Raw genomic sequence first — 14,115 nt, 5'->3', positions numbered from 1 at the left:
GGCTGGGAAGATGACTGGGGCTAGCGTCTTGTCAGTGGTGTGTATCTAGGTACAGCTGCTTCTGTGCGGCGAGCGGAGTATTTGTAAGACTGCATAGTATAAGGTACCTTATGCTGGGGCATTTTGTTCAGTCTCCACCGGCTTCTGCCTTTTTACGGTTGGATTGAGAGTACTGAGGGAAGGAACAGCATGGTGTTTGTTCTGATACAAGACCAGTAGTTTTGCTGCTAAGCAAAACTGTTAATACAGTGTACTGTGTGTGTAAGAGACCAAGCAATGTTGTGGTTCGCCAGGAGTGGCCGCAGGATCACTGCAGTTGCTAGAAGGAGACTAAGCGATGACCTTATGCTACCAACCCTACTTGTGTATTTCACTGTATTTCTCTTACATTCAGTAACACTATGAAAAATCTGGTGGTCCAAGTGGAAACTTTCTTTGCCTGTATGTTAAAATGTCTTTGCACAGCTTTTGTCTGGTCTCTCTAGTCGTGCACCTCTCTCGCTCGCTCCACCCTGCCCCTACTCTTTTAGTCACCACAGACATATGTTTCGAGTGGAGCTGTGTTCTTATCTTTCTTGTCTTATCGTTGGTCTGAGGTTTGTATTTTGTTTTCTTCTTTTCTGTTGTTTTAATATTTGCTTCTGAAAAAAAAAGTCTTTTTTCTCCAGATGATTCGGTTTTACAGTTTTCTTCATCGCTTGCATGTTTCACTGTTAGTGACATGAAGGATAGTTTTCCCTCTACTTCTTCTTGTCAAGAGGAGGTCTGGTGTTTTTTAGTTCACCCGTGTATGCCCTTAAAATTGTTGGTAACGTGTTGAGAAAAGCTGTTTGGATTCTGGTTTTCTCATAGTTGTCATTTCTCCCATTTTTACCTTTTCCTCTTACAATATTTTTTTGACTTACATAAAAATCCCAGCTCAGGTTGACATTTTAGTACCTTATGTTTTGTGTAATGTTATTTCTTATAGTTTAAAAATTCCTCCTGAAAAATTCCTCAACACCTCTGTCTTTCTCATCCCTATGTTTTATCAATTTTTTTATCCTAATACTTATCACAAAATGAATGTTGCTAATAAATGTATTGAGTTTATTATCACTTATTTGGGGTCTGCGGAGCTTGGAATTGGAATGGATGTTGATGAGTATAGTCTCCACATCAAGCTTTGGTAGGAGCTGGTTTTTGCAGTAGCTAAATGTTCACTCAGCTGTGACCTAAATTGCATGAACTCTGTTATCTGTCAAACACAATTTCTACCTTTTTTCTGTGTCTTACTTTCCAGTTTTGTAAATATTTTGTTTTCCTTTTTTTTCTTAAATTAAACTAAGATGCATTTTGAGTAATCGAAATACATTTTTTTCATAGAACATTTGGGATATTGCAGTGTCTGATATTTGTCTGTTTACATTGTTATGGTCTAGCAGGATAACATGGAGGTAAAGCAGAGATCCACTTGGCTTTTTAATAAATTTTGGAATATTGATACTGGATTGTAATAGCTTGACAGTTTTTGTATAAAGTCTGCATTTTGAAATTGCAACTGTTCTGCTGACCTTGAACATGTGAAGATATGTTAAAAAAGACAATATGATTAGGATTGCATGGCTGATGGGGATCTAGAAGCATTGGAGTATCTTTTGCTCACTATTCACAGGTGGCCACATTGTTTTAATCGTTTTGGCTTGATGGTGCTTCATAGCTCTGTCATTTGTTAGTACTTGAGGCAGCTTGTGCAGCTGTAACTCAGGGATCCTTGTGTGGTGATCTGCCTTGTGATGAAGACGTGCCTGCTGCCAGCATCGTAAGTGGGCTTCCAGAGGTTGCTGGGGCACAGCGAGCCTGCAGTTGTGGGTAGCAGGAGGGCACCACCACTGAGATTCTTCGCCAGATCTCATTTGTAGCCTGTAATTTCTGAGATCTCTTTCCATCCTTTTGCTCAGTGACACAGAAGTCTTCTCTGGCACATAAAGTAAATGAGAAAATTAAAGAGAAACTGTCTAAAGATTTACTTACTGTATGAAAATCCGGCGTGGCGATTGGCTGCATAAACCTGAGTGACAAGCTGGGGAGGAGAATAAAGCAAACCTGCAGCTGTTTGGGATTAACAAACGTGCAACACAAACAGCATCTTCATGAAAACAAATTAGCTTTAAAAAAAGCATTGAATACAAAATGCATGTGTGCTAATAAGATGAAGAAGTAGAAGTAAGATTTGTGTTTCCTAAGAGTATAAAAAAAATCCGACCTAAAAAGAATGTATGTGATGTCATGTGTTGTTTAGTCAGGTTTATTAGCTAGCACTATGCTGTGCTATCAGTCGAAGCACAAGCTTTTGATCTCTGGAAGCTTGAATTATTCTTCATATTTTTCAAAATCTAAATTGGGTCATAAATGTTTTGGCAATTTCAGATTAGCGGCGTAGGGGGTGGAGGGCATTATGAAACATGCCATGTGATGGAACAGTTGAGTGCACTGATTACTAGGCTGTGCGAGTAGATAGAGCCAAGTGGGAGGGCGCCTTCACATCAGGAATGAGGGGTGCTGGCTCTGCGGTAAGAGTAAAATCCTGCACAGTGCCTGCCCGTGCCATGCATGACTAACTGATTATTTTGGTCCTTCCTGGAGCCCTGTATTCCTTCAGTAGATATTTTGAAACCATCAGCTGGTAGAGGATCAGCCCTGTTCACTAATAAAGGCTCGACAGTAGAACAGATCTGGAAAATATCTCCTAAATAACTCCCGTGAAGGTCTCGAAAAGATAAGTGTCCTTGGTGAAGGCCACCCTGCTCAAGAGAAGGGAGAATGCAGGAGAAAAACACAGATTGCACATGAAAGAAAATGACCAGAAGAAGTGAAAGGATTGTTCAGTGCCTGCTTTTGTATATCAGGAACACATTACATCAGGCTATTGAGATAGGAAGGAAAAGAAAAATACACACCCGAAACAGCAATGATTCAAGAAACCAGAATATTTAGCTTGTATATTTAGTTAGCACATACTCTAGCTCAGATGAGGTGTACTAAATAAGCTAAATAAATGCCTAGGACTGAAAAACAGCTAACCCCCCCGCCCCCCCAAAAAAACCCCAACCACCCAAAACAGTAAAGCAATAATCTTCTTTAATGCTAGTCTGTTTTTCTCAAATATCATCCAATGTTATGCATTATAACTTACAGAAAAATACCAACAAGCACAGTCATTGTGAACAATATTTTTGAGACTTCTCTTGATATTAAGTGCACCTTGTTAAGTTAACTTGCATTCTTCTGTTGTCCCAGTAGCAGCTGAAACAAATGATTTAATGGAAATGTAACAGTAAGGCCATTTTGCATACATGTATTGTCATGCAATCTTTTGTTGCCCATTCACATTCAGATGTGTTTCAGTGGATTCTCTCCCCTATTTAAACTGCTGTCTGCTTCTTCTAGACAAAGAAATACTAGTTTCCTCTGACTGTTTTCCCTCTCTACTTTTGTAGTGTGTGAATGATTTGCAAACATTTATCTTCAAAACTTTTCCAAGTTGTGTGGGCATGCTATGATTATTCGTAGGCAGGTGAAGATCAGACTGGCTGTATTTTGAAGGCTTTGCTCATTTTGGATACTTACCTTGTAAAAAATTCAGATCTGTCTTTTAACGAATATTTAACATTCTGTTCCGCTATACACGTTGCTATAACAGTGACTTATGTGAGCGTGTGAATTTTTAACCCTACAGCTTTTACATGGCACAGTAGGTATGGCGTCACAGCCAAATGGTGTAGATAAACACTGTGAAGATATGCATTATGCCTCATCCCTGGAAACATTCAAGGCCAGGTTGGACCGGGCTCTCAGCAACCTGATCGAGTTGAAGATGTCCCTGCTCACTGCAGGGGGGTTGGGCTAGATGACCTCTAAAGGACCCTTCCAACCCAAACTATTCTATGATTCTGTGCACTTCCATTCAGTGTTTTTAAAGCTGTTTTCTTACACCACACGAATGTTCAGGTTCTGGACCCCTCGATCCAGTGCTGTTTCTGGAGGGATGTTGCCTCATAGCAGCTATGAGGCGTGTAGTATTTAGCCTGTTTTGTTTGCTTCTGTCCAATTTTTCTAGCTTTGTTCTTTGTGAAAACTATTATATTTGCTTAGTGCATGTTGTTTCCTCTCCCTTTTCCCTAAACTACCTGCCTGCTCTTGCCTGCTTTTATTTGTATCCGGAATAGTGTGGCCAGCAGGAGTAGGGAAGGGATCGTGCCCCTGTCCTCGGCACTGGGGAGGCTGCACCTTGAGTACTGTGTTCAGTTTTGGGCCCCTCACTACAAGGCAAACATTGAGGTGCTGGGATGTGTCCAGAGAAGGGCAGCGAAATCGATGAAGGTTCTAGAGCACAGGTCCTATAAGGAACAACTGAGGGAGCTGGGTCTGTTTAGTCTGGAGAAGAGGAGGCTGAGAGGAGACCTTATCACTCTCTACAGCTACCTGAAAGGAGGTTGTAGTGAGGGAGGTGTTGGTCTCTTCTCCCAAGTGACTAGCAATAGAATGAGAGGCAATGGCCTCAAGTTGTGTCAGGGGAGGTTTAGATTAGATATTAGGAAAAATTTCTTTAGTGAAAGAGTGGTCAGACATTGGAACAGGCTGCCCAGGGAGGTGGTGGAGTCACCATCCCTGGGGGTATTTAAAAGACATGTAGGTGTAGCGCTTAGTGACATGGTTTGATGGTGGTGGACTTGGCAGTGTTAGGTGTACATATGGACTCGATGATCTTGCTAAATGATTCCATGATTCTATGATTCTATTATATCCATACCTCTCTGTTCCATCTTGCCCCTGTATTCTGGTATTCCAGATGCACAGCTTTTTCATCCTCTCTCACTTTACTGAAAAGCAAGAAGGGACAGGTGATTGTAATGAGCCAGCTTTGCACATTATTGCGCTTTTTTCCACAGCCTGGATAAAGTTTGCAGGGAGAGAACCACTCAGTTTCTGCAGCAGCAAGTGGTGCAAAATCCTCACCATAGACGGACCAGGAAGAGTGACCATGCCCCAAGCTAGAACTGTTAGAGCTGCATCAGTACTGCTGAGTATTCAGAGAACACAGCTGCTAAATTTCATCTGAACTAGTGTGAACAGTGGTGAAATATGATTTTCGAAAAGCAAAAGTACTTCATTAAATCTGGGAGAGTTTCCACAAGGTTGGATTAGAAATGTTAGAATAGGAACATTCAACATCTTGAACTCTTGAGCAGCTCCAGTGTGGCTCTGCTACTGGGACAGCTGGGTGTAACTGGCAGGTGCAGCCGGTGTGGTCAGACCAGTTTTGTAGCTGTGGAAGCAGTGATGCTGCAATAATTGCTGAAGGCTGATGTTGCCAGATGATGTGGGATCCCAGCTGTAAACCCAACCCTGTTTAACCCTGGCTCTCATAGAACAGGGGGATCCCTGGTGAGTTTTTGTCATGTCCAACCCATGCACTGTTTGTGGGATTTCCCGTTCCCTCACATCTCAAGTGTGTAATATTTATTGCATGGCTCTGAGCCACATGAAGATTTAGGGCTACTGCTCAAGCGGGTGCAAAGGTTGGCCAGCCTGGTGCTGAGCCAGCTGCTAAAATTGGCTGAAATAGTTTTAAGATTGAGCAGACAATGGGTGACTTTCCCATAATTGTGTTTTGGAAAACAGCTGAATTGGTTCAGCTACAGCCTTCGCAGAATAATAATGTAGAAAATCTCAACTGGAAATGTTCTCTTTAGCAAACTCAAAAAGAAGTGAACAGGGAGCTTACCATCTCCAGGACCTAAGCAACAATTTTCACCTTCTTTAAAATGGTTGTGGCTTCTGTTACTATTATTATTCATTACCAAAATAGCTGTAGTATTTTTTTCATCATTTAGACTCACTGATACAGTAGTTCACTTATTGGGAGCATTTAGCTGTACCCTACTTTGCTACACACACTGCGCTATGCTGCTCAAAAATGCTGCAGGAAAAGGTGATACTAGATTATTGATCAGGTGTATAATGCCACCTTAATTGGACTGTGATGAAATTTAATAATGTCAGAAGTAATTCTAATATGTCAAGCTTTTCTTGAAAGTAAAGGAAATAAAGGAGCTTTTTCACCACCTGGGAAGTACGAAGTTTCATTAAGTTATTGTCTTTCTATAAAATGAAGTCAGAGAGAAGTAATATCGTAAGTGCTCAAAATGCTTACTGATGGGGAAATTGTGTTTTGCTTTAGACACAGACAAGCTCTTGAGCTCTTACAGCATGTTAATTGTTCTTTTGTAGCTGTTCCATGTGATAATGTAATGCGGGGTGATTACTGAAGTTTTTGTCTGGTAGATTGCCCTGTTAACCTGGCACTCCAGTAAATTGTCATGTTCCAACGAAAAGGCAGGACATTATGCGAAAGAGCACTTCAGCACACAAATCTGTTCAGCACACAAACTCATTGTGGTCTTCATTTTATTTTGTTGTTTTGTAGGATTGCATTGATGTGGGTTGGTGGGAAGGAGAACTCAATGGCAGACGAGGTGTGTTTCCAGATAACTTTGTCAAGCTTCTTCCTTCTGATTTTGAAAAAGAGGTAAGCAACGTATTTCATTTTTGCTTCAGAGCACAGAATGAAACTGGAGTTGAAATTCTCTTTCAGATTTGTGATTTTGACAAAGATTTACTTCTAACTTAATAACAGAAAAACGTTAAAGGAAACAAATTTCTGGGTTACAAAGCATCCATATGACGCTTAAAGTCGTACTATGGAGTTTCTCTGAAAGGTTTGATTGGCCCATCCAGTCAGTCTGCTTCCACTACGTGTCCTGAAAGCCCTCTGTCGTCCGTCCTGAGTTTGAGAGAGAGGGGAACTGGAGATCCCAGGGTAATTTGCTGAGTCAGGTGATGCAGTGATTACTGGGGTTGTTAACTTGTCTCCATTGCCTTTGTAGTGGAATACGAAAAGTTAGCGTACCACCTGTGTGCTGATTGCCAGCAGCAAGTTCTCTTCCAGAATGAAAAGGGTGAAATTTTAACTGTGAGTTTTGAATGACAACAGTGAGCTTTTGGTATCTCAGAACCATGTTTCTTTACCTCTCAGAATTATTGAAAAAGAAGATATAAAATCTATGCGGAAGCCTTTCTACCTTCTGTTTATTTGAAAGAGATGACATTGTTATTTGCCAAACAATATTTAGAAATCCTGCAGCTTCCTGGAAGAAAGTAATGGATTACTTCCCCCAAAAGTCCATTCCATTTTTAGGAACCTTTTCAGTCATCAGTGGGATATTACGAGCTTGCAGTCAGGCTTTTGATGAGTATTTCACGGTGACAGTGTAAGCCACCTGTGATAAAACTGAGACTCACTGACACTCAGCTTCAATCTTTGGCAATAAAATTGGATGCCGGAGGCAAAAATTAAATAACTTGGAGAGCTTAATAAAGCAACTATTAAACAACTCACAGAAGCTAACATGATAATTACTGAAAATGAAGATGGAACAACAGCAAAAACTGTGAGAGATGAAAACACAATTCCATAGCAGAGTGGATATCCTGGCTTTAGGCCTAGTAATAAAGGTGGTTTCCAGAAGAGACAGAAATGATAAGCCTTAAGACATAGTGAGCCTGTTATAGAAGAAAAAAAACTTTACTCTTACCCATTTTTTTGTGGTGAAATTTAGTCAGTCCTATTGAACTTATATATCTTTAAGTGTTTTTTTTCTTTAGAGTACAATGAATATAACTCGTGGAATAAATTAAATATTCAGACACCTAGAAATTACGTCTCGGTTTGCTGTAAATGTGGAGAATAAAATTTTATTAATTTTTAAAATGGCACAGATATGGCCACATGAGTAAGTAACTGGTAGGACTACAGACTGTCTTTGCTTGAATTAGTGCTAAAAGGTAAGGAAATGGGTACTTTTCCAGAGGTTTTGTCAGGTATTTTCTGTTGTGATCCAGAAACCTTGGATTCCATCCCATGCTCTGTAAGTATTTGTTGCTGTAGTTCCTCTGTGTGTTGACCAAGAGCTTGGGATCTTTTCCCATTTCCTTGTTCAGTCCCCAGTTTTCCTGATTCTTTTCCACACATTTGGCTGTTTGTCCCAGGCCTTTTCTATTCACTGCCTAGTCCCAGTCTCCACCTCTCAGGTGTTCTCAGTTACAGGATTTTCCCCTGAGCTCACTACCTGAGTCTAAATCACCATCTGGATTCACTTTCTAACCCTACACCCAATTACTTTATCCAGCTTTTTTTCCTCTCCCTCCTCTCTCTTTGTCCCTGCTTTGTTGTTTTGTTCTCTTCATGTCCAACCAATGCTGGTTTCCTTTCTGTTCGCTTCCCTTCTAGTCTGTCTCCATTGCCTTCTCCTTTATCTTATCCAGCTGGAGACAGTTCTAAGTCCTCCTTGCTTTTCCGTGTTTCCCTCAGCAGTCTTAAGGCTCCTTCACGCTACCTCCTATCTGATCTTTCTCTGCCTTTTTGAAACAATGTATTTCCCTCATCAGCTTCCAGTTAAAGTCTAATTGTCCTGGGTTTGGCCTGGACAGGGTTAATTTTCACCAGAAGCCGGGAGGGGACACAGCCAGGCTCGCTGACCCAAACTGGCCAAACAGAGCAGGGTTCTGGTGAGGGAGCTGTCGGGGGGGGGGGGGGGGGTTAGTGTTTACTGTGCTTTGGTTTGCCTCAGAGACAGGTCTCCGGGGCGTGAAATAGACTCCTTTCAGATAAGAACTAAGCCAAAAAATGTGCTAAAGGAGTGCACCTCATGCATTCCAGCTGCTGACCTATGGACAGTCAGTGAGATCAGGCTCACACCACTCCACAGTAAAAACCCAGATGTCTATGTTGTGCTGGTGAATCCTCACCACCGTTATCACCAGAAATTCATTGTCCCTGTCATCTTTGCTTTCCACATTTTTCTGCACTTTTCTGCATTTAGGCCTTGAACCATGTTGCCTAAATTCTTGCAGAAGTGTCTCAGAGTATAAGGGACTTACTGTTTGTGGACGATGGCCCACAGCAGGCAGGCAGGCTAGAGAAGACCGTTCTGCTCTCTGGAGTTGCCACAGCTTTCTCAGGTTGATGGCAGGATAAGGTGGTAGGAGGAACCTGAGGCTTGCAGGTTGGCAACTTCAGAGATTTAAGCTGTTAGGCTTACTCGCTCTGTGCAAAACTGGGGTTTTGTGTCTCCAGAGATGAATACATTTGCTACATTCAAGAGAGAGCTGCAGGAAGGGTGAATGGAAAGAGGTCAGCCTTCACAGAAAACCTGCTCCCTGTCAGCATTCAGACCAAGACTGGAGAGTTCTAGGGCAGAGGCTGAACTAATTACTGCAAGTGAGCAAAATAGTTGATCTTTCTTCAAGGAAGGTGAGCCATTTGGCAGATCCATAGAAAATAATACAGGGGCAAAAATCAGCGTGAGTTTGATAGAAAATATCAGCCTAAACAGCTAGTTGAAGTTTGGCAGAGCTGTGCGTATCTGGAAAGCTCATCTTATGGGTAGTTCCACAAGACAGTATACAGTGTTGCAAAACCAGCAATGTAGTGAAAGTGACGGTGATCAATCTGTAGCAGAGGAAATGAGGTTCTTCTCAGAAAAAAGGATGGACGTACAAAGAAAACAATGATTAATTTTTACTCAGGCTTTATTCGCAATGATTTTTTTTTTTTCTTAAGGATGAGAGTTAAGGTATGTCATTTGATCTGGCAGCGTGCTCCATTTGTTTCTGTATTGATTCCAAGATGTATATGATGAATGCCAGTATGGGGGGGGGTTGTACACACACATCAACACAGAAGGAAAGCCACTCCTCCCCTAGCCTGCAGGTGAAGAGAAACGCTTCTGGCACTGATTTGGTGGTCGTGTTTCTCAGCTATGCCATTACAGATCTATTAGGAAAACAGTCATAACAGAAGGTAAAAGTAAGAAGTACAGATTGGTTGGAATAATTTATTTCTTTTCACCAAACATCTAAAACTCTGAGAACTGCTTTTTACAAATGGAGCTGTAAATTTATCATATCACAACAAATCATATCATATCATAGAATGTAACCTTTACAGCATTTCCTGTGCAGTATTTTTGCCCCATTTATGAGCCTGAGAAAACACACTTCAGCTTTTGCCGTATCTAGGTGTTTGTTTTTTCCAGATTGGGTTGGAATATTTACAAGATTCAATTCAAGGTCATATATTTCTCTAATCTTAAGGCACATAAACTGGGCAATTTTTTCCCTGCAACAGGTCACTTCAATTGCAAAAGTACGTAATTGGCTTTTTATTTGTCAATGCTATTTTCTCTTTTCAAATTAATTTTAATGAATTTATTTTAGGGGAAATATGTGACAGATCTGTAGCCTCAAGTTTTGTAATTATTAATGTTAATGTATGTTTAACTCCAACCTTTGTATGAGTGAGATTTACAGGCATTTTGAAGCAATTTGTTTTCTTCTGATATTAAATTTTAGAGACCGAAGAAACCACCACCTCCATCAGCTCCTGTCACCAAACAAGCATCAGGTAAGGTGCAGCTGATTTTGTACAGCACATGTCAGTGAGCACATCTCAGTCTAAATTAAGTGTATTCAAATTTATATAGAATTAATCGGTATCAAAATTGATAAGCAGGAGCTGTCTAGACAACAACTAATAAATCAGAATCAAATGGCAAAAAGGTGATAACCCTGAAAGACTGTGGGGTGCTTTTTAAATGTATCACAGGCAACCATCTACACCATTTTAAAATAATATATTTTACCCCTTAAATGTGTTAATTTGGAGTTAGCGTGATAGTTAAAAGTTCTCCCGTTCCGTTGACTGAAGTTGATTGTGTGCGTGTCTTTGCGGTATAGACCCGATAAGTTGGAGTCTACGAATGCCTGCAGGAGGAAATTGCATTCACTTTACACCTACAGATCTGATTTATTCGAGAGATAAAGAGCTTTTTTGCCTGTCTGTAAGGCAGTGTCAGAAAACTTGGCTGTATTACAGTGGCCCCATCTGAGTTGCAATCTAAATCTTACAGATCTGCAAGAATGCTGGAGCCAGCTGTCTGTCTCCAGGTTCTGTGCCATAGTTAGATTCTTGGTTTTCAACACTTCATGGCCATAAGTACAAAACTTACAGCTTTGAGTTGCCCTGAATCTGGTTATGTAGATAATGGTGTGGCAAATGTATTAAGGGGCTGATTATGTTTTCCAAACGGATGAGTGCTAGCAAAGCTGGTTTTGAAATATGTTAGACTGAATTGTGTATAAACACCGAAAGCTGAAACCGCTTTCATTTGTAGTTTCAGAATTACCTCTTAATACAAATTTTCAAAAGTGCCTGTATGCTTTATTTTTTCCATGAAACTTAGAAACAGTATCTATGCACTTGACAGTTCTGACCTCAGAAACCAAGTTCCTGTTCCGTTCATGTAAAATCACAAATCATGAGGCATGAGATACTCTTAGAGTTTTCATTTGTATTGCAGTTGTGGTGGAAACATAAGTACGGCTGGAATTCTTTGGTCCCTTAACTCCAGTCAGTTTGTTAAAATTCTGCAGCAGCACCACCACTTCCCCCACTGCTGGTGCACATTAAAAAAACCAAAATGAACATGTCCAATCTAGCCAGATTATTTTTCTTCTCACTGTGATCTGTTGCAGCTTTCAGTGCTTTAAAAGTAAATTTTGCTCTCCTGCAGTCTTGATCTATTAATAGAAGAACAAATTACACCAGTGCATAATTTACTGTGATTCAATAGGCTATCATTTAGCTAGTATGAATTTTTCAAGCAGCTCTGTAACTACAGAATCATGACTATAAATATTTGATTTGCTTATTGATAGCCATGGTTTATTTTCCACTCTGTCTTGAGACTCCTAAAAACAGATTTGGTTTTAAGATCAGTAAGTGTCCGGAGAGAGCAGTATAACTTTGCCATCTAGTGGTGGTTGCATGCTAAAGATGTCTGAGTGACAACTGGTGTTACAGCCTGGCACATGTTTTGGAAAAGCTCTATAAAACGTTACGTTTCTTTGCATTTATACTCCTATAATTAAAGAATTAATACTTTTAGTATGTTTGTACCTGTTTGCATCCAATGCATTAGCTCTGTCACCATAGCAGGATAATGTGCCCATTTTCAGAAGGAAAAATGGATGCATAAAGGATGCAGACAATTTGATTAAGGCCATATACATCTATGGCAAAGCCAAGGCTATTGCTTTTCTTTGTTTTCATATTCAGTCTTTGACAAGTCCTGGCTGATTATGCACAGGAATTTCTTCTGATATGTATTTAGAGGTGAAAATCAGTCTCTGTTTATTACCATCCTGACATCCTCTACTTTGTCAAATTATCACTTTACTGAGGTAACACTGTATTTTACTACATCCCTATGTCAAGCCTTCCTGTTGATAGTAGCTAACAATATCCAGTAACATTTCTGCATATTTAACCATATAAATTGAGAACTGTCAGTTGCAGCCTACATAATTAAATAGCAGTATCTTGTGATGCAGAGCATAAAATCATAGCAGATAATTAGAAATGGTCTTTGTAGTGCAAGTGGCATATATGTAAAGGAGGTGTCTAGTTTGTATTGTAGTATAGCTGGAAGTTTGGCTGTATTTCCAAATTCTACTTGGCAGTAGACTGCCAGGGCTGTCTGTGCTGGGCTGCCTTTCAAAGGAAGGTGAAAACTGGAGAACCAAGGTTAGGAGCGTGAGTCCCTTACATAGTCATTGCAAAGCAGTAGGCATTTCACTAGGTAGCTGGGATAAGCAATACACCTGCGGCTAGACTGGAGGGTGGGAATACTCTGTTGAGTCACTCTGGGCTCTGGTACGGACTTCAGCAGAGCTTCCATGCGGGTGGCCTTCTCCTGGCAGCTAAGGCAGGGTCATGGTGCTTGCCTGGGTGCTGATTAATTTGGGGGTCACAACTCAAGTAGGGAGCACACCTGAGCCTGGGAGCTCCCAAGTGTTTGTAGGCTCGTGGTGTTAGACATGGCCTGAGAGTGTCCCTCTGTGTGTTACTGATGACTTATTACTGTAATTAGATCTATAGACTCTTTTTTTTTGCTTGAACACAGTAGTATGTGCAAGATTATCAATATGTTGATTTGTGATTTGCGTAACTCGTGTTTAGAAAGGCTTTAATTGGTTTCTAGCAACAGTTTCTTCTCTCAGGAGTATTTTCTATAGAATCATAGAATCATTTAGGTTGGAAAAGACCCTTAAGATCTAGAGTCCAACCATAAAATGGCAATTCACTATTATTTATTGACATAATAAGTGATACAAGTGTTGCCTGTGCAACAGCACAGTTATATAAAGAAACAATGGCCAGTGATCACCACTGATGAGCAATTTGCACTGATGAGTACTGATTTCTAGGAACCAGCTGCAGAAGAGAGTTACAACTGCACTTTCAGAAAATGTAAATGTACTTGATAACTGCATATAATAGAATAGATGGAAGCAAAAAATTGCCCAGTGTTCCCTGCCCTGCCTACTCCGCTTTTCTTGGATGTCACCAACTGTAATTTTTATTGGTGTACTAATAGTGTTACCTAAAGCGGTTTTCAACACTGCTAAGTCGAAATGGCATTAGCACCTAGTAGTTAGCCAATGCAGTGAAGCCAAGATCCAGTAAAGCATTTCTTATAATACAGGGACCAGAAAATTGCATCTTGCACGTGCCAGGAAATTTTTGCAAAATCTTCCCGTTGTTGGTGCCACAAGTTCCCATATTCCTGACAGCAACAGAAGTCAGTGTGGCCAGGTCTCTAGTACAGAGGCAGAAGAAGGCAGAGGCTTACACTTCCAGGCCAAAAGCTGTCAATTAAAATAGTCATGCAGAATACTGTCAGTACTAGTATTCTCATCCTTCTAGTATATGGAAGTGAACAGCTAGTACTAGAGGTGAAAGAGAGGGGGGTTTTACCTTAAGGTAAAATAAGCCCTGTGTATTTGTGCATATTAAGTATTCTCTTGGAGAAATGCCGAAGCAATGGAATTAATTGTAATGATTCTCTGCACTGTTGAAAGGCTCTTCAGTTAAGAATGTCTACAATGGTATTCTTCTGAGGTGCACTCTTTGGAAACTGTGAACTTGACTGTGAAAACATAAACATCCGA

The 14,115-nt window shown here is 40.5% G+C and overlaps 1 protein-coding gene across 4 annotated transcripts in view; it reads left to right on the top strand.

The window, feature by feature from the left end:
- Positions 1–14,115, top strand: part of SH3KBP1 (SH3 domain containing kinase binding protein 1) — a 240,223-nt gene that overhangs the window by 195,332 nt on the left and 30,776 nt on the right. For all 4 annotated transcript variants that reach the window (XM_075429147.1, XM_075429157.1, XM_075429163.1 and 1 more), the window contains 2 exons: positions 6,470–6,571; positions 10,456–10,507. In XM_075429147.1, the coding sequence (XP_075285262.1) occupies positions 6,470–6,571; positions 10,456–10,507 (154 nt within the window). The remainder of the gene's footprint in view (positions 1–6,469; positions 6,572–10,455; positions 10,508–14,115) is intronic.

Source organism: Opisthocomus hoazin, chromosome 1 (assembly GCF_030867145.1).
Source record: "Opisthocomus hoazin isolate bOpiHoa1 chromosome 1, bOpiHoa1.hap1, whole genome shotgun sequence".
Classification (NCBI taxonomy): Eukaryota; Metazoa; Chordata; class Aves; order Opisthocomiformes; family Opisthocomidae; genus Opisthocomus; species Opisthocomus hoazin.
This window is presented reverse-complemented; position numbering and strand designations above follow the sequence as displayed.